The sequence below is a fragment of the Sinocyclocheilus rhinocerous genome, unplaced genomic scaffold (assembly GCF_001515625.1).
Source record: "Sinocyclocheilus rhinocerous isolate Xijiao unplaced genomic scaffold, SAMN03320098_v1.1 scaffold273, whole genome shotgun sequence".
In the NCBI taxonomy this organism is placed as follows: Eukaryota; Metazoa; Chordata; class Actinopteri; order Cypriniformes; family Cyprinidae; genus Sinocyclocheilus; species Sinocyclocheilus rhinocerous.
Window position 1 is genome coordinate 1,799,906 of NW_015656360.1, and position 25,271 is coordinate 1,825,176.

Genomic DNA, 25,271 nt, shown 5'->3' on the forward strand with positions numbered 1-25,271 from the left:
GTGCAGCGTGCAGCTCGCTTATAGACAGACGTGATGTGTGGTGATTTGAAGCCATTTAGTATTTTGAGATAGAAAGAGTGAGCATGCGCGGTGATTCACTCATGCTGTTTGTGAAATTACGTCTCACACAAGGTTTTCAAATTACTTTATAAGTTATTTAATGAAGAAATATGAAGGTGAGGTACTCACCTTCAGCATTATAATTATTTCACCAGCGCTGGACAGAGACTGAGACGGTGCCGCTGCATGTCGTGCCAAACCTCTCACGGCAGCATCATCAGCTTGAGATCATTTTTTTGAGATCGGCCTTTTTAGAGACCGCCGATCAAACATCCCAACGTGATTATCGGCCGATAGTGATCGGTAGCCGATCAATCGGAGCACCCCTAATTTATATTGCTTTGAATGTCTCCCATGTTAGGAGACCTTAGTAAAGGAAAATCCGGTTTAATGGATATCTTTAGATGGATAATACAGTGGGCCATGTGTCAAACGATATTTTTAGCAAATAATGACACATGTTCACATTTCCTGTGGATTTTAAGGCAGCATTGCTTAAAAGTTAAGATCCACCAGACTCAGAGGCACTACATTCAAGAAACATCTGTTTCCCTTCATAGTTTATCACGTTCTGAGGACAAACAGTGAAAGCACAATGGATATTCCCAAAAATTACATAATTTCAATTACCAAATACCCAAAAGGTATATGGTATTGACATAAATTGTGTGTGTGTGTGTGTCTATATATATATATATATATATATATATGTGCACATTTTATGTAAAGTATACTACAGATATATACAGCTAAAAAAAATGACTGACTAATCCTGCATTTTGTATTAAACAATGACATTAATAACACATCTTGTCTGTTTTCACAAGGGCAGGGCATGATATAGGGTGATAAAAAGTTAGACATTTATTTATTTTTTTCTTCAAGACTAGTTGTAACTTTTTTAATTCAGTTACAGGAAGGTAGATTGGTCTAATTTGAGTTGCATGGAAAGTATGACTGATTACCCCCTTGTCTACTGTTATTTGGTCAAACTAGTCCTTAAGACGCAATGTTAATATAGTGGCTATGTTTATTTAACTGGCTCATTAAGGATTCTAAAAAAAATATCAAATAAGAGGTGAGGCACTAAAGCCAATAACTTTAAGGATAATTAGTTAATTAATTAATTATTATTATTAATAATATTAATAATAATGATTATTCTTATTAAATATAAAATAAATAATAAATGACTGACTTCATCAAAAAATTTAAATGAAAACAGAAAATCTAAAAATAAAATCAATTCAAAATTGTAATAAATACTACATTATACTATCTACAAAAAGTATATAAATAATACAAAATTAACTCTGACTGCAAATTTACCTAACAAGGACTTATAGAGCTGTGACATGAATTCAAATAACAATTAATATCTGATTCATTTTAAGTAACATCATCATCACTATTAATATTTGAACAATCCACTAACCTTAAGTTGGGAACATGCTATAGCCATCAATGATAACTCAAATCCTATGGCTTGTTAATAAAAAATAATCAGACTGATGTACTTTTAATTTGGACCCGCAGTCAACACACTAGCAACCACATAGCAACATGATAACAACCCCACCCTGCTAACAAACTAAGAAAGCCTTTTAAACCTCTTAGCAACATCTTGGCAAACATTCACAACACCATAACACTCTAACTGGATTTTTTTTTCATGAGCACGAAGCACTCAAATTGTATTTAGTATCTAGTTATAGCATTTTTTGTTTACTTAGCACTTGAGCTAAATTCTTGTTTTAAATAATTAAGTTCCCCTCTTTTTTGGTTCCTTAACCACACTTCATTTTCCTGCCATGTGTAGACACAACAAGCCATTATAATGCCATTTACTCTCCCTTACTCTCTCTTACAAAGGCTTACAAATCTCTAAATGGCTCTTAGGTAACAGATGGTTCTCTGGAGAAGAACTTCTGCACTAGTACAAACTAGGCAAACTCACACTCAATCATATCCAATTAAAGCACAGGCAGCCTATACTGTCCAAGTAAAGGGGCAGATTTACAACCTCTAATCCCAAAAAAAACAGAAGAGAAGAGAAGAAGAAACAACCTGATTACAAATAAATAAATCAATACATAAAAAATCATGTTAAAAACAATTTCAAAAAACTGGAAATATCAAAATAAACTATGTATTTTTGTATACAGTGAATAATTTGTATTTATATCCTTGTAGTTTTATATGAATGATAATTTACAAACCAGACAGCATTCATTAACTATATTGGTTGTGTTAGACAGCTTCTTTATCCCTCAGATGCCCAGATTAGCATTACAGCACTTTGCCTGGATTAGAGCTCTCTCTGAAACAAAGGCCTTATTTCACAATCCTGCCTCTCCCAGCATCAGATGGTCCAATAACACAATTTAATTTATTACTTGTTCAAAAACATCACATCACAGGTCTGTTTCTGACAAGATATTGGAGTACCAAGGAGGCAGCAACTGAATGACTTTGCTTTTATACAACAGTTCAATAAACAAGAAGCTAGTATTATACTTACATTTTAGACACAATACTGCTGGCTACTATGTCCACTAACAAAAAAAGTTGCAAACAAAGCCACATCAGAGCAATTAGCAGCACACTTTAGTGGCCTTTGTTTTGGTAACAAATGATTCCGTGTTTTTGAATGAAATGGTTTAGCAAATGATTCAAGGACTCATTCATACCTTATACCTTGTACCTTATTTACCCCTTACTTTTTATTTACCACTGGTTGCTCCTATGTGCTGACCCTACTCTGAAGTAAGAGTTAATTTAGTCCCCCCCAAAAGGTGTTCCTATAACTAAAATCATTCCCAGTTTCTGCAGTGCGATCATGCCAAAAAAGCAGGTACTTACACCAATAGTTATATTAGTAATTTAAAGTAATTAGTAACTACAGTATATGGTACATATGGTACAATGGTACATAGGAGCTTTTGAAAAGGTACCACCCCAGTGACAGTTCTCTACTTTTTTATCTGAGAATGTATGGTCACTTCATTTCATTCCAGTGTTTTTGAACGAATCAGTTGAGTGAATGATTCAAATGATTACTCAAAAAGACATATGTGGGATACTATTAATCCCATATTTTAAATACTATCTCTCTCTCACACACACCTTTGTCATTTCCCTCACACATGACATCTTGCCTTCTATCTGCCTTTCCCTTGCTTTCTGTCTTTGACAGGTCCACCGGTGGGACACAGCTGGACTTGGTGCCAGACATAAAGACAGGACATACACAGGCTATTCTTCTACTGCAGTCATGGACCTTTCACACACACAGTAGGACTTACTTTATTAGAAACACAAACATGCCCTGAGGCAAAAGGTGGTACATACTGTGGTGTCATCTCTATATACAGTTTATTATGTGTCTAACTAGGACACCTGTCTGCCGTAATGATCATTTATCATTTGAAATTTGAGTGAAATTTATTAAATAAACTTATCAGTTTGTGATCAGTGAATATCAAATTAAGGCTGTGAGATCACAATCAGAGATGCAACACAAAAGCACATATTCTGAATGAAACACAGGATATTTGATATCTATGGTAGCTACTAAACTAAAGGATGTGACATAGCCAATCCCAAGAGTGTGTGTGTGTGTGTGTGTGTGTGTGTGTGTGTGTGAATGAAAATCTGAGTCTCATAGTCATGGTACAGTGACTCACCACAGACTAACCCTCACACCACACAAAATGCAAAAACATTATAGCATTGAAACTTCTGATCTTTTCTGTTTAGTTAAAGTACGTTGTGAATTGTGCCATAATATCCTGCCCAAAAATCCTCTAGGGGTTTTGCGAGTCAAATGATTCCAGGATTTAAGAGTCAAAAAGGGCTCAATTAGTCGCTAAGAACTGAAAGATCCAATAAGAACCAATAAGAACAGAAAGTTGTAAACAATAAATTAACTTTATTTTTCTTTTCTTTTTTCATGCAATAGTGGATTGTGGATAAAGGGGGAATAATTGAAGAATAAATGCATGTTTATTATTACTATTACTTGTTTCATTTAATGTAATATTAGTTTGAGATCTATAATGTGAATCATTAAATTAGTTATTCAAATCGTTTCCCACTGACCACAACTGTGACCAATGACATAATTGCATGTGATCATGATTTATGTGAGAAAGAGTAAAAAACACAGTAATAATAGACCCTTTCATTATTACACCTATATTTAATCTACTAAATGTGGCAGTTGTATATTACTGCATGTTTTACAGAGCTTTTTATAGGGACAAACTGACTATTTAAAATGTTGACATGAAATCAAGACAAAGTGCTCTTACATTTTATTTTATTTTTACTTTTATTGCTTCAGCAACTAGTTTTAGAGCCTTAAAAGTACATTTGGGTAACAAATTTTAGCGGTGAGTTAGCTAAAGACAACGGTGAATGCCTATCATGGCTAAAAATGCTGTCTAGGTAGTCAGCTCACTAGGTTTTGCGTGTCGAGGAGCAACACGCCTTTATTTTATTCCGCTTAAAAGCCGGATCGACTGAGGAAAGTCTTATGTGCTCAAAGTCTTCCACGGGATCATTCATATGTGCCTCACGTTTTGTTTGTTGTTGCAGGCGAAAGTTTTGTCTCTTACAAACACTTCTAAGCTCAGACGAGCATTAGTATAAAAACTAAAATGTAATTGTGGAGTTTTTCCAGGACTCGAGACTGTCCATGGTCCTTAAAACATAACACGGTCATGGCGCAAGTCAAACCATTACCAGTGGGTTAGTCTACAAAATAAAATATCACTAGTATTTCTTTTCAAATATAGATTACTTATTGTATATCTATAATAAACCCATCAGCACACACAAACACACGCAGATCGCAGGCTTACCTGAAGTAGAGATTAATATTAATAGGCATAGTTGATGCGTCAGTAACATAGTTCTCTACTTAAGTGTCGTTTATACAAATAAAAAAATAAAAAAATAAAATAAAAAAGATATTGATAACGGAAAAATAATGAAAACAGAAGATGTCTTCCGTGTCAAGAGCTTTATGTCCGTTAACTCGGTGGCTTTCAGAGGTTAATTTCCATTGGAGGATAGAGATCCGCTACAGGTGGCTTTAAAGAGGCAGCGGGTTAAATAGCCTACGCCTGCAGGGGGGAGGATACTTAGGCTACAACCTAGCTTGCGAAACAGGACTCTTGAAATCAGTGTGGCATATTCATATCTTTTTCTCCAACACACCCAACACTAAGAAACGTATATATATATTAATAATCTTAACAAACAACCAACATGAAATAACCCATGTATGTATGAATGAATGTATGAATGAATTAATGAATTAATGAATGAATTCATTAATTAATTTGTTTGTTCGTTCTGTTTGTATGTTGAATCAAAATCACAGTTACCCATTAAAACAGTAATTAGTAGTAGTAGTAGTAGTAGTAGTAGTTATTAAATATATAATCCACACATTTGGTTTAACGTCATGGTTCTGTTGAGAAAATGTCATTTAACAAGGACTCCTTTATTGAAATCAATGGTTAACGTGGCTAACCTATTTTTAAATGTTCTGAGCTAGACTTGCTATGGGGTGCGCTCTAGGTGTTGCTTTATTTGCATCAGTTTGGAGTATTTGCATCAATGTGCAGTTTATTTGCAATAACATGAATGACGGAAGTGAGGTCAGAAAATCCATCAGGACTCATGTAAAGACCTCTCAAATTTTAAATCAATTGGCATAGAGAAACAAGTGGAAAACTTTTTTTTTTTTTTTTTTGGTGTCCATGAGGAAACTTGCTTATAAATTTATAAATAAATAAAGTTTTATTAATTTTTTTTTTTAATCTAAAAATGCATAAAGGTTTGTGTGAGGAGTAGGCCAAGGGGATAGAAAATACAGTTTATTATCTATACACATTTTATTATGTGTCTAACTAGGAGTCCTGTCTGCCATAATGATAATTTATCATTTGAAATTTGAGTGAAATTTATGAAATAAACGTACCAGTTTGTGATCATTCAGGAATGAAACGGATATTCAGAAAAAAACGTACCATTTTGTGATTCATTCAGGAATGAAACGGAGTATCAATTTAAGGCTGTGAGATCACAATCAGAGATGCAACACAAAATCACATATTCTGAATGAAATACAGGACATTTTATATCTATAGCTACTAAACTAAAGGATGTGAAGGAACCAATCCTAAGAGTGCTCACTCACACCCAAGTGTGTGTGTGTGTGTGTGAATGAACATTGGAGAGTCTCAGAGTCATGGTACAGTGACTCTCACACAAAATGCAAAAACATTGTAGTATTGAAACTTCTGATCTTTTAAGTGAATAGAAAATACAGTTTGTACAGTATAAAAACTTATTTTTGCCTATATATGAAATATCCCCATAATGATAGGAAAACCTGTGTGTGTGTGTATGTGTGTGTGTGTGTGTGCGCGCGCACTTTTTCATATTTTATTCTTTCACTTTGTCATGGAAACAATTCATATATTGTATATCACATTAAACTATAATTAGAAACAGGAGGTGTTATTACCATTATCTTTAAACCTATATCGTCATATTGGCCATATACTGACGCGCACACAGTTAAGGAGTTGGACAATTATAGCACACCTTATTGTGAAACATTTTACTAATTCTTTTTTCATAAAACTAACTCCAGCCTTCAACTAAGATATGTATTTTATGAGGCTATAAAAGGGCTCCTGCTTTGATCTAAAGCATATCTGGAGATGTCAGGTTAACAGGCATATTTGATGTTTGCAGACTTCATGATGAAGCATGAGTAAACCCCAATAACAAATATGAAAAATTAAAACCGAGGAAAACAGTATGAAAAAAAGAGTCTGACGTCAAAGCTTTATAGTTCTGATTCATTCCAAAAACTCATTATGAACTTCACAATAAAGGTGAGAAGCACTCATATATCTCCAATGGAAACAGTCTGTTTGATACTGTTTTAAGGAAGAATGTCTTGACATTTAGTGCTCAAACTCCTTCACTTGTATCAAGTAGCAACAGACACTCCCTTCCTTCTTATCACTTTGGAAAATTTGAGGATTGCCAAGGACAGGATGGCAACATAGGCCTTTTGTTTAACCAGCAGTGTTAAAAAGATAACAGATAAAACTTAGCCATGCCAAGACTCAGTGTCAACTAACATGCCACAGCAAAATGTCAGCAAAAAAAAACAAAAAACCATCTTGAATAGTTGTTGTTTGATAATTTGTTCTATTGGAACATATTTCCTTGGTATTGTCTTGCCAGGCACCTATGTATAATAAACACATTAAAAATTGTACATTTACGAGACAATTTCCATATAGGGATATTGTATCTCCTAGGCTTCCTGATCAGAACATCATGTGATGAGAATATCTTGGGTCCTCCAGGTCTAAACTCTCATCTTCTGAATGTTCTGAACACACTTCATTCAAAGTTTATCAAAAGCTTCCCCTTATGTGTCATTTATGTGTGATAAAGACTGATCTGTGCTGGCATTCAGAAGATGTAAGAGGGTAAAGAGTTCTAGAGTTGAGGCAACCGTATTGTTAATATTTAAAATGGTCATAAAGGAAAATGGGGGTTTGTGTAATGAGGAGGGCTTGAACTCTAATCTGTGCAGGAATGCAAAGTCATTCAGTGTTGAGTGTATCAGAATAGTCAGTGTAGCAATGGCACCGACAGGGATATACCACACATCAGATTTTTCCATCCCAGCTAGCAAAAATATGTTCTACTAAAAACATGTTTTAGTAAAATTCCCATTAAGTCATAAAAATGTTATTTCTGAATGTTCTTTGAATGTTCAAAACGTCCAGTTTTTTAAATGTGTCGTGCAAACATTACGGGAACATACCATGTTATCATTTTGCAAACATTATATGGAAAAGTTATTTTTAAATATTCTCTGAAAAAAAATAAGTAACATTTAAAAATAAAATAAAAAAACACTAGATGGAAGTCCAACTAAAATGTTTCAGGAAAAAAAAACTTTCCAAGTAAGTCTTGATCCGATTTAAGATTCTCCATCACTTTTGTTGGACTCAGGGCAGGTTATTTAGGTTAGTTCAGTGCTGGTGATGCGGGATTGAGGAAGCAGATTTAATTCTGGCTTTACGGCTTTATTGACCTTCACTGGACTAAAATGCAAGCATTTTGGGTTAAGCGTCACAATTATGCACCAGAAGTAAAAGGAAGCTCATTTTGCCCTAGCTTTTATATTTCATGAGAACTGTTTACTTATGAAAATGTGAGGAAATCCAAACAAGTATTGTGATAGGCAGGCAAATCATCATAGAGAGATAGCTAGCCGGCATTGTTCCAAGAATGGCATAGAGAACTTGGGAAATTTGCAGCATATGAAAATATTTGATTGTTTAGTTAAAAGAATATATGTTTAAATAGTAGGCTACATATAGGGTTTTTATAGTAGGTACTGAAAAATGACCTTTTAAGGAGACTCAATAATAAGAGTGTTAATTATTGGGGTACTTTATCAAACCTGTTTATTTGAGCAAAATGTATTAGTATTTTGTGTAGACTTCTGTTGAAAACTTTGAGCAAATTAGAAAACAGCTGAAAGTGTCTTTGTTTTGAGAACTGAATGAATGGTTTGGGAAATTGTGAAAGTTTCTGTTTCAGCTTTCAACTGTATCAATTATGCACTGTAAAAAAAAAAGGTATGTGCTATCTACACATTCTAAACAAAAAAATATGGTAACAACATTACACGTAATATTTTTGAGTAGTTTTTAAGGCTTGATTTCTTTGATTAAATTAATAAATACAATTAAAATCTGCTAAATTATTTAATCTATGACACAATGAATTTAATATTGTTAGTGAAATGTGCTAATTTGTTTTAAGTTGATTCTCAAAAGTCTGTGATTTTGAGTTATCTTGTACAATTACAAGACTGTGTGCAGCTAGACAGCTCAAGTAGGAAAAACTTGTAACTGCACTGGTGTTAGCAAAGCTTCTGCTCATTGAACAAAGCATCATGCGTTATAATGTTAGTATATGCAGTTATCCACAAACTAACCATAAGCTCTCCTCTTCTGCACAGTGGTAACGGCAGAAACTTCAACATAACAGAAACTCTTTCAAATGTCAAACATAACTGAACATTAAACATTAACAGATGTTTCCATTCACTCAAAAACACATAAAATAGTACTTAATTTCAATATTTACCCTCCATATCCAGTCATATGCAAAGCATGCTAGGAACTAACAACCACTGCCAAAATGAAACTGCACAATTGAGCTAATTCTCTTAAAATAAATAGATAGCCTTTCTTCTTTAATTTTATCAGCTTAATCAGTTTCTCAATTTAAGCTTCAAAATTGCTTAGGTTTCTTAAAATCAAATGAGGAAAACATATCTCTTAGTTTTATTAGTGAAATGTTCTCAATATGTTCCATACAACATTGAACCACAATTTCTTTAATAAAATATACACACTATTTTTAATTATCACATTAATTTTTTTAATGAAAATTGTAAGGCCCGTGATTCATTTTTTACAGTGTAGTGTGTTAGCAATTAAGAAAACCTGTAAAGTGGTTGGAACATGATTGAGTTGGGGGAGGGGAGTTTTCCAACTTGTATAAGCAGGTATTTACACTTAAAGTAAAGTTGTCTTACTCACAACATGTATTTACATTCAATGTGTGAGTCAGTTGTTACTGGTTATTGACATATCACAGGAAGTAAAATGAGGAAACAGGAACAAAAATAATCGTAAAATGGATGTTCCCTGAAATGTATCAAAAACTAGTGCTGTCATTTTTCTTTTATGATGCCCATTGTCTCATATCTACAGCTCAAATGCTCTCAATAATAGACTCTATGACACATCTGAACAATTGATTTGATGTCTTTTCCTCAAGGGGTTCTAAACCATCAGTAAACCATGTAAGTGGTTCGGCAAGATTACTATGTTTGAATATGTTGCTTATGCCTAAGATACATGGGACAGAAGTTTTATGTGTGGCCAGTCATTCATCAGAAGGACAGGAAACAGAGAACTGTGATAAATCATTCTGCCTTTAATTAAAGCAGAAGGAAATCGCAACTAAGTTCTTAAGGTTATGGTAAACTTGACAGTTGTGCAGCTGCAATATTGATTAAATAAACTGGTCAGCCTACAAGAACCTACAAATCAAGGGCGATTTTAATCAAATAAGTTATTTTCTCTTTTGTACGTTACAATCCCATTAATCAAATCAAATAGTTTTGGTTTCATGTTATAAATGAAAAATGTTTTAAAATATGGGGATCCTTCAGTAATAAAAGTAGTACACAGTGTACAAAATAAAATAATAAAATAAAATTGAATACAAAATGAATACAAATTTATTTAAGCTTAATTTGTTTTGAAATATGAACCTAAAGGTTGTTGTTTATTAATATAATATGTTGTTGTTGTTTTTAAAGTAATATAATAAAAGTCTAATTATTCACTAATTTATGATGTTTGGTAAACACAGACATAAATCATCATACATCACTTATTTTGTCTGTGAAAAAAATGCATTCTGAGGTCAGATCCACTGGGAAGTCTGTTCCAGGACAAGGAAACCAGGAATAGCCATTCATTTTCACATACAATATACCAATTCTTCCTTATTGTTCTGGTTTAAATGGAAGCATGGAGTCCGTTAATGTAAACAAATAACAAATGGGTGTTGTTAGAAACCTTAGAACAGAATTCTCATGACATTGCATAGTTGACAGAGACTGTACATGTCTCAGTGATGCCAAACTAACAATGCAGTATCTTAAGAAACAAAAGTCTCAAAGTAGACCAGGGATTTCCTCCTAATTCCGTCAAAACTATCACAAAATGGGAAAATATGAATAAAAAAGAAAGCACTACAGCTTGAAACTCATACAGTCAATAGATGCTTGGCTGAAATGCGCGACAGTCTCCCCCGTTCAAGTGACAACTCTCTGTTTGATCAGTTGTGGTCAGAACATGATACACCTTTATGGCTTTATGACATTCAGGTTGCCGTAGTGACAAAGGCCACTCAGTGCTCCACTGTAAAACTAGAAAGCTGCTCCTTTGGCCTCATTGCTTACTGGGACCGATACTAATTTAGAAACCTACAACTTTCCTGATAAGTGCTAAAGTTATTTTGAAGAGTTAATTTTCCTAGCAGTGGCCTATCTAATGAGTGACGTGAATGGCTAGTTCATAGAGTAGTTTGTGGACTTTAAACCTTTTAAATGCCGCGCCTAATGTGTTATTTTAACACTATGATTGAGACATCAATCATTACAGATTTTTATACACTTGGAACTTAATGCATGTTTGAAAAGTAATAATATTATAAAAGTAGGGAGACACGTCCACCCCATCTATCATATTTTCCATCAATTCAAAAAAATAGGACGTCTAACATTTTGTTTTTTTCATACATTCAAATGACTTCTCAAACAAAACGAACAAAGCATCTGTTATTTATGAAGTGGAGTTTATTGCCCCGAAACGAACCGGGCCATAAATCTCTCTCTTATAACTATATTTATATTAAAACTTCCTTGATGTCGTAAGATACGAGTAAATGCTTAAACTTAAAAATGACTTGAAATGTTTGATCAACATTTGGCGGCACATAAAATGGGCCACCGTCTTTAATAATCTGAAAATATGATAGTGATCTAAATGTTTCATTAACACTTTTAAAAACATCTAATAATATAGGCTGCAATGTATAAAGGTAAGGTATAAGACAACATCTTGTGTATTTCTACTAAGAGTAAAACTCCATAATTATTACCGTTCACATTGGTAGAAGGGAAGGGAAAAATAACCATTTTCTCTTTTAATATTTTAAAATATAATTTATTCATGTGATGCAAAGCTAAATTCTCAGCATCATTACTCCACTTTCCAGTGTTACATGATCCTTCAGAAATTATTATAATATGCTGAATTGCTGCTCAAGAAACACCATCAATGTAGAAAACAGTTGGGCTGTTTAATATATATATATATATATTTTTTTTTTTTTTTTTGTGAAAACAGTGATACATCTTAAGGATTGTTTGATGAATAGAAAGTTCAAAAGAACAACATGTGAAATTGTTTTTTTTTTTGTAACACTATAAATGGGTTTACTGTCGCTTTTGATAAATTTAAAGCATCCTTGCTGAATAAAAGTTACAATATCCCCAAGGGATATTAACCAGATTTGTCCTTCATTCACATTCTAGGGCAAGTTGCTATCTGGGAATGGTTGTGAACTTCAGTGAACTTAGGCAGGCCCTGAAAACCAAGCTGTACAGGGCTGGGTATAAAGCTATAAAAAAATCTCGAACACACAGTCCACGCTCCACCCTATTACCTCAAGATGGTGCAAGTGATGAGATACCAGGGGGGAAAAAAACTATTTTTGCATTAATTGCTCAATTTTAGAAAAGTTTGCCTCTTTGTAATTACTTTAAGTAATGAGAGTACGCTAATTGCTCTGATTGTCACCCTGGCAAGTACCTTGATTTATGGTCAATGTGACAGAGCAAAACTCAAGATTAGATTCAAATTCACCTTACTTAGAACCTTAAGTCCACTTAAGCCCTTCAGCCCAAAAAGATATGGTATGTTTAACAAATAAGATACTGAAGGGGTGGATCCCTAACAGTACAGCATGTAAAATGTCTCCATCCTTGTAACATCACACAATAGAAATAAATCAATGCATCCGAACACACTGATCTCAGCATTTTTATTGTTTTTCCTAATCAATAATAAAGTCAAAATGGACAGGTATAGCCCTGTGTATCAGATCACAAGAGTCTGTAATAAAATAAGACAGGAGAGAAAAAGATCATTCATTACAAATTTGGCATGGTGACAAAAAGAGGGCAAAAAGAAAACATGAAAAATGTACATGCAAAAAAAATTTTTTTTTTAAATTAGTGTTATTAACTGTATGTAAACAAAAAAAAAAAAGAATACTTTCAGGAATATACAGCGTGAAGCCAAAAAAGAAAAAAATTAAAATAAAAAGTGTCAAGAGACCCTTATGGTGGCAACCACTGACAGACTGATGGCTGACATTATAAAAAAGTGCTAAATGGGATTCTTTCTGACGAAGAAGGGAAATGAGGAGTGGACGGAGGGAGAGAGGGATGAGCAAGCCAGACAGGCGCAGAAGAATCCCATGATGTGGCCTGTGCCAAGAGGCACTTACACGCTCTCATGCAGTGCCCTCTAGTGTATAGCCCTTGGCTTCACAATCCAAGGGAAAAAAGAAGGACAGGGTGAAGGGGGTTCATGTGCTGTCAGTCACAGACCCCCCTTCACAAACTCAATCCCTCTTTATCCCCCTCCAAGTCACCTGCCAGTCTCAAGAAAGAGTATATGTTATTTTACATACAGATACTCTTATAAATATATATTTATATATATGGCCCTTACTGAAAGAGAATGTGAGCATTTCACATCGACATAAAAGTACCATAATCTCTATACAGCTAAGTGGAAAGTGGTGTCAGTGTAATTTAACAGACAGCATTTTTGTCTACTTTATGTACTTATTCAGAAGAATAATTTAAAAAAAATCTCCTGAAAAAGCGCTTTGTATTTGCAAAATGTCTGCCTCTTGGATGAATGCTTGCTACCCTTCTTATAGATTTGCTGTCCACACGTTTTCCTGAGTAATACTTGAATCATTGTAACAGACGATTTCAGTTGTGGGTGACTCCCTGCCATTGCTTTTTCATAGTTATTTTTACATGCTTGTGAAGTCAAATGCGAAAAAGTAAGTGAATTACTTTTGGAAAAAAGTAAATAACTATTTTTGCTTTCTTTTTCGTCTATTTATTAACAGAGCAGAACTAAAAGTCTACGGAGCATTTCCTTTTATTCAGAAGGAAATCGAAATAAAGAAGAACGTAATAATGGAAAATGCATCGCAGGCCAAAGGAGGGTGAAATTTCATATGAACATAATGGCAGTGAGAAAAACATTACTTAAAAACATTACAATTTCATTAAAGTAGGAGAACTAAATAACAATATTAATAACAATAATAACAACAACAACAACAACAATAATACAAAATAAAGACAGCATGACAAAATAAAAATAGGGAACCTCCATCTGAGCATCTAGGCACAGGAGCCCATTCACCTGTAGCTTTGGCTTGTTGGGGTTTTGGAGCCACTGCTGACTGGGTCGCTGGCATCAGCCAAGAGACTGCTATACCCTGAGAATTCGGAGACTGATGTCTGTAAGCGGTGAGTTACCTCTCCCCCCGAGTCACTGCTGAAGGCCAGGGACACTCGGCCCCCTTTAAACTGCGTCCCAAAAGCCTGGGCAAAGTTCTCGATCTGATAAAGAGCCTTGGCTGGGTCCAGCGTGGCCAGGTCCTGGGAAGCAGCCAGGGAGAATCCTCCTGTGGTGGCTGCGGCTCCATTTTTCGGCCCTTGCGGTTCCTTTGGATCGCCCAGGTTGGGAGGCTGAGGTGTGATCTGGTAGGCGTTGGTGTTGGGGGGGAGTGGAGGTGGCGGAGGGGAAGTGTGCTGCTTATCCAGCTGTTCGGTGAGCTCCTGGGAAGGTGTGAGCTGCTGCGTGTGTGCAGACTGCTCCAGGCTGCTCAAGTGGAAGCCCGTTGGAGGCGACGAGCCCTCTAGGAGACCAAAGTGGGACTTTGGCACAGATGAAAGGGAGGGCGAAGATGAGACAGGTTGAGAGAACGAGTACTCGAGAGGTGAGGAAGTATACACATGCTTGTCTGACAAAAGCGGGCTAGGGCCTGAAAATGGTCCTGTGGTAGTCATGGCAGAACTGGAACCCAGCGGGAAGCTTGCGCTGTGACTGGTCCTCTCTAGTGCCTGTAGGAGAAAACGTGAGTACTCATGCATGATTACGGCTTTGTCACTACTGTTGGGACTTGACTGGGTGTCCTCAGTTCCCAACGGGTCTGCAGCATCCGTGGTGGCTGGCTGGAGCTCAACGTGATGGGGAACGGTGATGTCGAAGGTCACTTCAGGCTTGTGAGCATAGTGGTCCAACAAGCTCTGGAGAACCTCATCTGGGATACCAGATTTGTCCTGCTTTATATCTCCCAGAGGGGATGAGTCCAGGAGGCCCAGTGCAGCGTCGCCATCTAGGACCCCAGAAACGACACCCTGAATGACCGTCGGTTGCGACTGCAGATGACTGACACCTATGTCATAGTCTGAAGCTCCAGAAGCAGCACCGCCACTGTTCGGCACATGAAGGTATCGCCTCTTCTTCAGAAACTGCATGGCATCGTCATAGTTACAGCTGCTGGGACCAACTTTGGCCCCTGGACATGGAAGAAGCCCGAGGCTGTCCAAGCCTCCTCCCGCAGGCAAGTCCATGCCTCCTGGCTTGGATTGATCCATGGGGTGAGTATTTTTCTCCAGGGACTTCCTGTTCCCCTTCTTAAAAGGCATCTTGGGAGCCCGGCCGTGTTCACCATGCATGCTGAGGCCCGGCTGGGCTGAAGATGATGTTGTTGATATCGTGTGGTTCCCGGCTGAGCCAAAGTCATGCACCCCGTAACTGTCCGCCCCCTGACTATGCAACACTCCCATAGACCCAGATGACTTCTTACGTTTTCGCTCACCCCCCTCACCAGCATTTTTTGTCTTGCCCCGCTTGCGGCTAGGCGTAGCAGCATTTCCCTGAGAGATTCCGTAGCTGCCGTGTTCTCCGTCGCCTGCTGAGCCCAACTCGTGCTCTGCCCCATCCACACCCTTTTTTATGGCATCTCCACATGTCCGCTTGTGCTTCAGCAACCGGTCCGTTCTGGAAAAATACTAAAGAAAGAACACAAGTATGAGAACACAGTACTGCTAAACAGAAATGGTTGAAACTTGTGCACGAAACGCACCTGTTGGCAGGTGTCACACTTATATGGCTTTTCTCCACTATGAGTTCTCTTGTGTCTTTCCATGTGATACTTCTGAATAAAACGCATGTTGCACTGGTCACAGCTGAATGGCTTCTCTCCTGGAAACCAGACATGCATGAAAGGAAAAATAAATTGTGGACTAAAAGAGGCGTTGCAAATTTTACATTAAAAACAGAAGTGTCTGTGAAGCGTGATCGACATCTTGCTAACAAATAAGCCAGATATGAGGAAATGAAAGCTAAAGTTGGTGTGAACTTGAGGAACATACCACTGTGGATCTTCTCGTGTCTCTGTAGGAGGTATTTCTGAATGAAGCTCATGTTACACTGAGTGCAGCGGAAAGGCCTCTCACCTGTAAAGGACATGGAGTGTCAAGCACTAGCAATACAACATGGTGGTTTTTAATGGGGCCAATACCACCAATAAGTATTTGTATGTGTATGAGTAAAAGAACTGAATCAATTAAAACTGAATCTGAAGTATAAATCATCAAACCTATCTGGGTGCTATTAAAGCAGTGGTTCTCAACCTTTTTGACTCAAAGGCCTCAGTTTGTACAAAATCCTTTTTTTTAAATAATTCTTTTTTTCTATTTTCATGATGAATCATTTAAATTTTTAAGAAATGATTCAAACAGTTCACCTGAGTAAGCAAAATTACTAAGTAATGTTTTCTTTATGTAATACAAAAGTTTTGCTCTTTTGTGAACTTGACAAACCAGCTATTTTAGAATGCCAGTCCTCTTAATCTCTACTTAATACTGGCTGTTAATCCTTGGAACAAATTGTTTTGTGATGGCACTGTGCGCTCAGGCCAACCTCTACTGTGTAGTACACATGCTAACATATGCATGCACTTTTGTGTAAGTGTAAACACATGCTGACCTGTGTGTATAAGCACATGTCTGCGTAAATGATAGGAGCTCCTGAATGCTGCATTGCAGTGCTCACAGATGTGCGGTTTGGAGTTTGGAGACAAGCTCCCTCCATCTGGATCCAGCATCATTGACTGCAAATAAAACAATTTTCAGCATTGGACAACACTAATATTATTATATGAAGGGAAATCTTCTTTAAATTTTAACAATTAGCACAGCAGTGAATAATAAATAAGTTTTATGTTAATGAAGTGTTTGTTTGCACCTTCGACTCTCCTCGTTTCCTCCGTGTCTTGGCCTCCTGTCCCTCGCCGTTTGACCTTCGACCTTTCCTCCCTGAGGATTCCTTTACCAGCCGTCCTGACAGCTGGAAGGATAACAAAGATACAATGGGATTGGGAGCAGACTAAATAAAAGACAACAAAGACCCATTCATTCACACAACATTTGTGAAACACAAATCTGTTTTTCATTTTATATGAATGGCATATTGAGACTCAAGTTTTTGTGAATGAGAGACACTCTGTGACTTGGATTGGATTATTATAATATTAAATTTTTTTTAACAAAGGCAGATACAGAAATCAGCCACAACTAATATGCATAATATGCACACACTAGATGAGAGACTAGTTTGAATATTAAAAGTATTCCCTAATGTGTATGTGGCAGAAGGAAGGGTGTTAAATCTCTTATTTACGAGCCTCTATATCTATCCCTGGAGAATCAATGGCACTTTCCTCATTTTCGCATCCATCTATGGAAAAACACCATTTGGATTATTGACCAGCTGCACGTCTGAATATCGTGTCTCACACTTGGGCAGTATAAAACAAGAGCTCGGTGAGAAACATACACAAAAACCTATGCTGAATGGAGACTAAAATATGAATTGTCAATGTGATGCTCATTGTCCTTCTGAAGGCTATGGCATATTTGACAAAAGAACAAAAGAGAAAACTAATGTGAGAAAGAAATGACATTTTAAATGGCACCCAAAGCTATCCAAAACAAACTTACTCTTTGCTCTAACCTGACTTCTTTAAAATGACCTCTCTTTCAACAGAAAATGCATGAGGAAGAGCAAGTGGGATAAATTAAATCCAACCAACCAGAAAACAAAAGACAGAACAAAGACATCTTGCATGTTATTTCTTGGGGTGCAGCTAGAAATAATTGTGAATTAGCATGAGTCATCATTTTATTAGTATAATAACAGCTGCCTTTGGCTACTGCACAAAGACAGAGCCAGATGCAGTGTCTCAATGCTTCAGCCCGATTTCCTTTCAGTTGTCGTGCAGATGAGATGATCAATAAACCCTTATAATGATTAAATGGGTTCACTGCCCTCATAACCTTGGAAAGGACTTAATTATCAAGAATGAGAAACAAAGGTGCCGTTTTGCATTTTCGCACACACAAACTGCATGACTCCTGTTGCATTTGTCCTAGTCAAACCCCTCACTCACACACAGAAACGAGATGACATCACTGACAGGAAGGACATTTCTACCCTTCAGTATTATTATGGAATCTGCATTCAGCTTTGCTTGGGAGAGAGCTGTATGACATTAAACACAAATCTGGCTTAACTCAAGACTCTAGGGAATTTGTATATTTAAATATCTAAAGAAAAATACCAAAACAAAAACACATACGCCCTCCAAAATACAACAAAGGACCATTAGATTAATCGATGCGGGACACCCACTACTAATATTATATTATATATATATATATATAAATAAATAACAGGGCGTTTCCTCCGAGTAGGCCAGGGAGGCAGTGTCTCCTCAAAATATTGGATGAGAAAACAAAATTCATAATACAAAAACGAAACAATGCCAATATTACAAAATATAACATTAAAAAGTGTATAAATCACTAATTTTTCTAAAGAAACATTGTCCAACAGCGACACCAGCAGGTAAAGTTACAGCTGGAGTCTCTCTCGCCTCCCCTGAGTCCATTGAGTTTTAACAGACCCCCCAAAGCGTGCTGTGAGTTTGGTGGGGGATAATTGAGATTGAATGGGGGGAAATCAAGTGAGAGAAGACAATGCCTCCATCGCGATATGATTGGATCTGACTGGTTATGTTCGGCTGTGATTGGTTCATGCAATTTCCGTTGCCGCGTTCGCGAATCAGTCTCAATGGCATTAATGGGAAGACTCATTTAAAAAAATTAAGTAAACAACTCACACACTTAGATATAACCACTTTGTTACATCATAATAGAATAACTACACTCTTAAAGGTTCCAAAAGGGGATTTTTTTGCAGCAATGCCATAGAACCACCTTTTTGGGTTCACCATATAACCTTTCATTGAACAGTTCTTAAAAGAACCATTTTTTTTTATTTAGTGTGAAGAAAACTTCATAATCTAAAAACTTTTTTTCTACTATAAAGAACCTTTTGTGGAATGGAAAGGCTCCATGGATGTTAAATATTCTTCATGGAACCATAGATAACAATAAAGAACCATTAATTTTCAGAATGTAGTGATATTGAAAGCAGGGAAGTTCAGTAAATTATGTTATCTTGGAAATCACATGGTGGTTCTTTACCTTTTAATAAAAGCTCAAGCGAGAAATTCCTTGGTGTAATTACCAACCATCCTGTCCAAATGTATTTTACAGACAGACACGGGCACACTTACGTTTCCCAGACTGAGGTCGTGCACCACCAGGTTCTGATGGTTGCCCAGCGAGACCTCCAGCAACTCTCCTCCACTTCGCATTCCAGTTTTTCACAAATAAAATATATTAAGTTATTTTGGAATAATTTTTGGAATAAATGTAAAATGCTTAAAAACACTAACTTGATGAGTCCACTTCGCATTCCAGTTCCGGCTCCACCTCCCGGGTAGAGAGGCAGCCTGTAATCATGTTCAGAGACCTTCTCCTGTTTAATGCCCATTGCATGAACGTAATCTCCCATGCTTCCCATCATCCCTCCTATGCAACCTCCACCACCCATGCCTCCAGCACTCAGCCCTCCTCCACAGTCCGGCGAGTCCCTCTCCTTCTTCAAGATCATCTCGTGGGGCTGCAGATCAGCCATAACTGTTTGACTGGCCAGCCGGGTAAAGCTAGTAACAGGGGGCAGGTGGCTGAACATGAGCATGCCCGGACCGAAGCCTGGCTCCATGCCACCGTTGGAGCGGAGGAACTCATTGCCAAGTTTGTCCTGGATCAGGCTCATGTTGAAGGGGCAAGGCTCAGAGTGTAATCACACTGACTCTGATGCTGGAACAGGGGGTGACAGGGTCTGCTTCAATGCAAGGCCACCTCGCTCATCCTAAAGACATAAAAAGAGACCAAATAATGATTTGACATTCTTGACATATACTACTGTGAAGTACTAACAACAGTGTCTGATTGGCCAAGTAGCAGGAAAAAAAAGGTTTTGGAAACTGATTAATGAATTGTTAGAACAACTTGTGCTGATTAATATTTTTGTGAAAACCAAAAAACACAAGCACAGCATTTATCTGAAATAGATTTTTATTTGTATTTTTTGTAACAAGTCATTTTTAAATCATACTGACCCCAAACATTATACTAGGCCTGGGCGATAAAACAGTATCGATATTTATCAGAGAAGATCTTGATTAGGCTAAAACCAAAACCAAGCCATTCACACAGAACGCATATTCAGCGCATTTTCTAGACGGTCAAATACGACTGCTGCACTCGCGTCTCACAGAAGAGATGTATAGAAAGCCATTCATAGTTAAAACAGTTTAAACTTTCAGAAAACACGTCGCAAATTTGTGGAGGTTTATTCCTTTTCACTGCGTCTCCTTAAAAACACTAACTTGATGAGATTCATCATTGGCTTTAATAAACAGAATATTGATTATAAAAATATAAAATAGATTTTTTTCTGGTAGTGCAAGTAATGTTTAACCAAGAACATGTGACTATCGATATTTATCAACGGTACACCGTCTTTGATAACGATATAAAAAATGTTCGATATAGGCACGTGCTACGAGTGACGCAGACAGTACACACAAACACGAACATGAGGGCTGTGCCTGCCTGTGATGAGGAGATTGTGAGTAACTATATCGCCCAGTCCTACATTATACACATACACACACATAAACAAAATATGTGTATATATGCATGCCATTCTGCTCTCTAGATATCAGTACCAGCAATTAAACCCATTAAAAATTACCATCACAAATTCAATCCCTCCATTATTTTTTATTTTTCTTCCTTATTATTTTAAAGCTATATAGCTAATAATAATCTTGGCAAAAACAATATCTAAGTTTTCAGCTACAAGAATGTGAATGTGCCATGGACAGCCATGTTGCTAAGACTGGAGCACTCGGACTACCCATTACATCCTTCTGAGTAGATTTGTAATTTGGAAAGTTTTCATTTCAGGTCTTTGAGGCTCCTCAAAACCAGGTCACTGTGAAAAATGTTTGTAGCAAAACTATGAAAACTTTGTGAGGCTTGCCAAATTCATGGAAATTGTAAAGCATGTGATGCAAGCAAGTGATGTGCAGATCTTTGAGAACAAACTTAGGAACAGTAGCCGTATGTTCTTTTGATCCAACTAATAAGTGCTTAACTGGATTAATCACAGAGGTTTGTGGGTCAGACACAAAAGGGGCATGACAACCTCTCTTCGGTGTACTGTGCTTGCTATTTCCTCCTTTTAACACACAAACAACAACCTGCAGGAAACAATTCACTTTTAATGAGAAGTAACGTTAATTACTCATAAAGATTAGGAGTAATTATGATAAGAGTGACACAAACAGATCAACAATAGACTCATTTTTAAAACTAAAATTAAAACAGAGATTAAATGTTTGACCTCATATGGACAATTTTATTGTTCATTTTTTTCTTAAAATGTGCGTCATTACCCGGCTAGTTTCATAATACGTAAGCATCTATACAGACTCACTTAGATCCAAAGCACACATGCACAAGACATCTCTAACTAATTTTGCCCAGATTTTTAAGATTGACCACCAATTAGGTCTAAAGATCATTTAATGATGATCTCATTCAAATATGAATGACATTTTTGTATTTTGCACAAGTTTGCATTTTTTGTAAATTAAATTAAAAAGTGCCAATTACGTAAGATTGTGATAGCTAAATTTCTTTTTTCAGGCTGAAAAAAACCTGCATTTACACATGCACAGACATTCATTTTAAGATATCATACGCAAAACAAACCGCCTGGTGTTTGCTCACATGCTCTATTTTTGAACGTTAAGGATTAAGAGCATGTTATAAATATAAACACAGATGTTGTGCCCTGTAAACCTGTCTAGCATTAGGAATGTTAGTGGATTGTGGCCTGTGGGACATTTCTCTTAATACATTTTAGTCCAGTGCAATGTGTGTGTTTGTGTGAGAGAGAGGCATATGTTTTGAGGCCTATACCTCAATCTATTGTGGTGGTTATTTTATATTTTAGTATTATCAAGTTTGAGGTTTGAAGACTGGACATCCTGCTCTATCTTATTATGGTCTGCTTTGTTTAATACAATTGACAAATAGACTGTTGCCCATGCAAATTTATAAATGTAACCACTCAGTAATGACCTAATCTACACCCAATCAGTAATGATACTGATTCAAGTCTGGCAAACCTTAAGCACACAAAACTTAATTTCAAGACTGACATGACGGAAAGTAATGACTCAGATGATGAATCAGTAACTGCTCTGAAGGATCTAGTGTATGTACCAGCTTACAAGCCTCAGTTTGTTTGTGAATTGGATTAGACTGGTCGCACCGTATATAGGTTTTTGCACGCAACCGCGAGGAAAACGTAATAGCAAGATGTGTTTTTGTGGAATATGATCAAAATCTCATTACATTAAACATACAGACAACTTGGGTGAAATATGAACAATAAAAGATAGGAAGAACATAGAAGATATTTTGAAGAATGTTAGTATCCAAACAGTTTTGGTTACCATTTATTTCCATTGTATTGTATGAACAAACAAACCATTTCTCAAAATATCTTCTCTTACGTTATACACACACACACAAAAGAAAGGCATACAGGTTTGGAATGACATGAGGGTGAGTAAATGATGACACTTTTCGTTTCGGGATGAACTATCCTTTTAACTGGAGCACTGTATTACTCATCATTGTCATTTAAAAATTAAACAAAAAAAGCTTCTTATCAATTTAACATAGATGTCATAATAACATACAGTGGTTTTACAATTGTAAACGAGAGCTTAAGTAGTTATGGTATTTTGCAGAAATGTTTTCATGTAAATTATGATGAGCACTGCAGATCGGTCTCCACTTCTCACTCAGTGTGTGTGCGCACGTTTGCCGAGGGTACATCATGTTTCCGGGAAGTCAATTGCCAATTGCTATTCTTTGGATTCCTGCACCATCCGATGATTCATACTAATTAATTTCCCCTTAAAAGGCTGCTGGATTGGATCTGAACCAGATGCTTTGGCATTAGTCAGAAACACGCCATCCGTGTCACTTCGCATTCAAGGAGAAGATGAAGTCGAACCTCAAGAATCAATAGGAGCCCATTCAGGGCATGGATGGTTCATGTCCAACATTTAGTTATTAGCATTATTCAAAACATGTCCAGCTTTCTTGTGGTTAGGTCCATTATATTAGGCGCATTTAACGGTGTACTTATGTTAAAAAATTAAAAATAAAAAAACCCTTATATTTTTGCTGCTATTGAGGTGGAATATGTAGGTTTCATTGTATGGTTAGGTTAAGGGTGGGTTTAGGATCAACAATGTAATTACAGATGTAACCACAGAAATGAATTACAGATGTAACTACATCCAGGTATTTTTTTTAAATATATAAATACAACGTAAAAACGTGTCCACAATAAGTGCACTGCATCAAATTATTAATTTAAATGTTAGTACATTGCAGTAAAAGACACTTAATATAAAATGGGTCCAAACATATCATGGAATACAGAAAGGCGAAATAAAGAAACACTTTGTCCTAGTAGAGGCGTCTTTTATCTCGTGTAACAGCACACAGCTCGCGTCTCTTTGTGTTGTGAGTGCGCGCAGACGGCACGCGACGCAGATGGTATGTAAATAGCTCGTGCATACGTTAGCCAACTGAGCTAGCTCATTAATCAGAAACATAAATCATTTATTTCACACACTCAAATCAAAGCGACTCTAAACTCAGGACGCAGTGGCCATTTTGGCCAGAAAAAAACAGCATGACTCCGTGGCGCGGGACACTAAAGTCTATACTGTGAACGTGGGAGATTTAAGTTTTTGTTAGTAAGGCAGGACCATTATGGTGGGATCCATATTAATAACTTCATGCAGACTCACAAAGGGCCTCGCTGCTAACGCGCTAGCAATCCGGCTAAGCGATGCTTAATAAAAAAAATTACACTTGCGAAGTACAGAGCATGGAACGTGCACTCATATAATCACAAATACAATGAAAACATCTGCAATAATAAACTAAAAAGCACTTTGCAAAGTAAAAATGTGCTTTTGTTTACACCACAAGCTCACAACAAAAAATTAAGACGTATAGAATATGCACAATGGAATTGCTGCGAGAGCGACAGCGCTTACCCATAATAAACAGCCCCGTGCAACTCCAACGAACAATTGATGCTCCGCGTCGAGCTACGCGGCTACATGCTACACTACGTCGCTGCGCTGCGCTTTGTTGTCTGCCCCGCTTTCGTGCGCCTCTCCGGCGCTTCAAACTTCACGCAAAGCTGATCTTAGCAATTCGCTTACCAGTGCATGTCCACCGTTGGCTCTCTCTGTATGTATTTTCCCCCCTCGATCGTTTATTTTAATGTTCAGAGTCCAAACATTGTTCTCCTGCAGCTGCTGCGTTCCTCCATCTTGTCTGAGCGCGGGGAACTGTGGGTAGAGCGGACGGGTCCTGCGAGGAGACAGACGCTCTGATCCAGGGCATTGGAGCAGCGTCCGATAGTGAACTATCGCACAGAGGAACAGATAGCCTGCTAGACCTAGTGGGTGCTGTTGGGAAGATTTTCAACTCAATTCACTTTTGCATTGTATCAAGGCACACAGCATCCAGTGTGGATTATTCTCACAAATAGGCTACTTTTTTGTTCTTTTTGGCAACTTTATCACAGAGGAAGACGTATGCATATCCTCTTTAAAAACCTGTTTAAGTTTCTATTCCCCATCTTATTCTCTCAAACTGTGTTTGTCTCTCAGAAATATGGTGGTGTGGTATCCCTTTGGGTCCCCCAAATTGAGGACACAGCACATACTACTGTTGTAATAGGGCTCTCAAATTAATAGGATAAAGTGACACAATTCATTAGGCTAAAGAAAAAAAAAGAAAAAACAATTCCTCAAATAGCTTCTTAATTAACTAGACTATCCTAATTGTGAGCAGAAATAGTGACCCTAAGAAAAGATCCAGA

The 25,271-nt window shown here is 36.9% G+C and overlaps 2 protein-coding genes across 2 annotated transcripts in view; both read right to left on the bottom strand.

Annotated features, from left to right (window-relative positions):
* The window catches only part of LOC107720027 (flocculation protein FLO11-like), a 25,007-nt gene extending 20,010 nt beyond the window's left edge, over positions 1-4,997 (bottom strand). The window contains exon 1 of the mRNA XM_016527601.1: positions 4,926-4,997. Coding sequence (XP_016383087.1) covers positions 4,926-4,974 — 49 coding nt within the window. The 5' untranslated portion in view covers positions 4,975-4,997. The remainder of the gene's footprint in view (positions 1-4,925) is intronic.
* An 8,766-nt stretch (positions 4,998-13,763) lies between these two features.
* znf281a (zinc finger protein 281a) lies at positions 13,764-24,820 on the bottom strand. The gene is made up of 8 exons (XM_016527602.1): positions 24,607-24,820; positions 19,679-20,144; positions 19,504-19,577; positions 17,109-17,210; positions 16,851-16,974; positions 16,235-16,318; positions 15,946-16,064; positions 13,764-15,871 (listed from the first exon to the last, which is right to left on the bottom strand). Exons 2-8 carry the CDS (start codon positions 20,046-20,048, stop codon positions 14,210-14,212), a joined length of 2,535 nt encoding a protein of 844 aa, XP_016383088.1. The 5' UTR covers positions 20,049-20,144; positions 24,607-24,820; the 3' UTR covers positions 13,764-14,209.
* Positions 24,821-25,271: the final 451 nt, after the last annotated feature.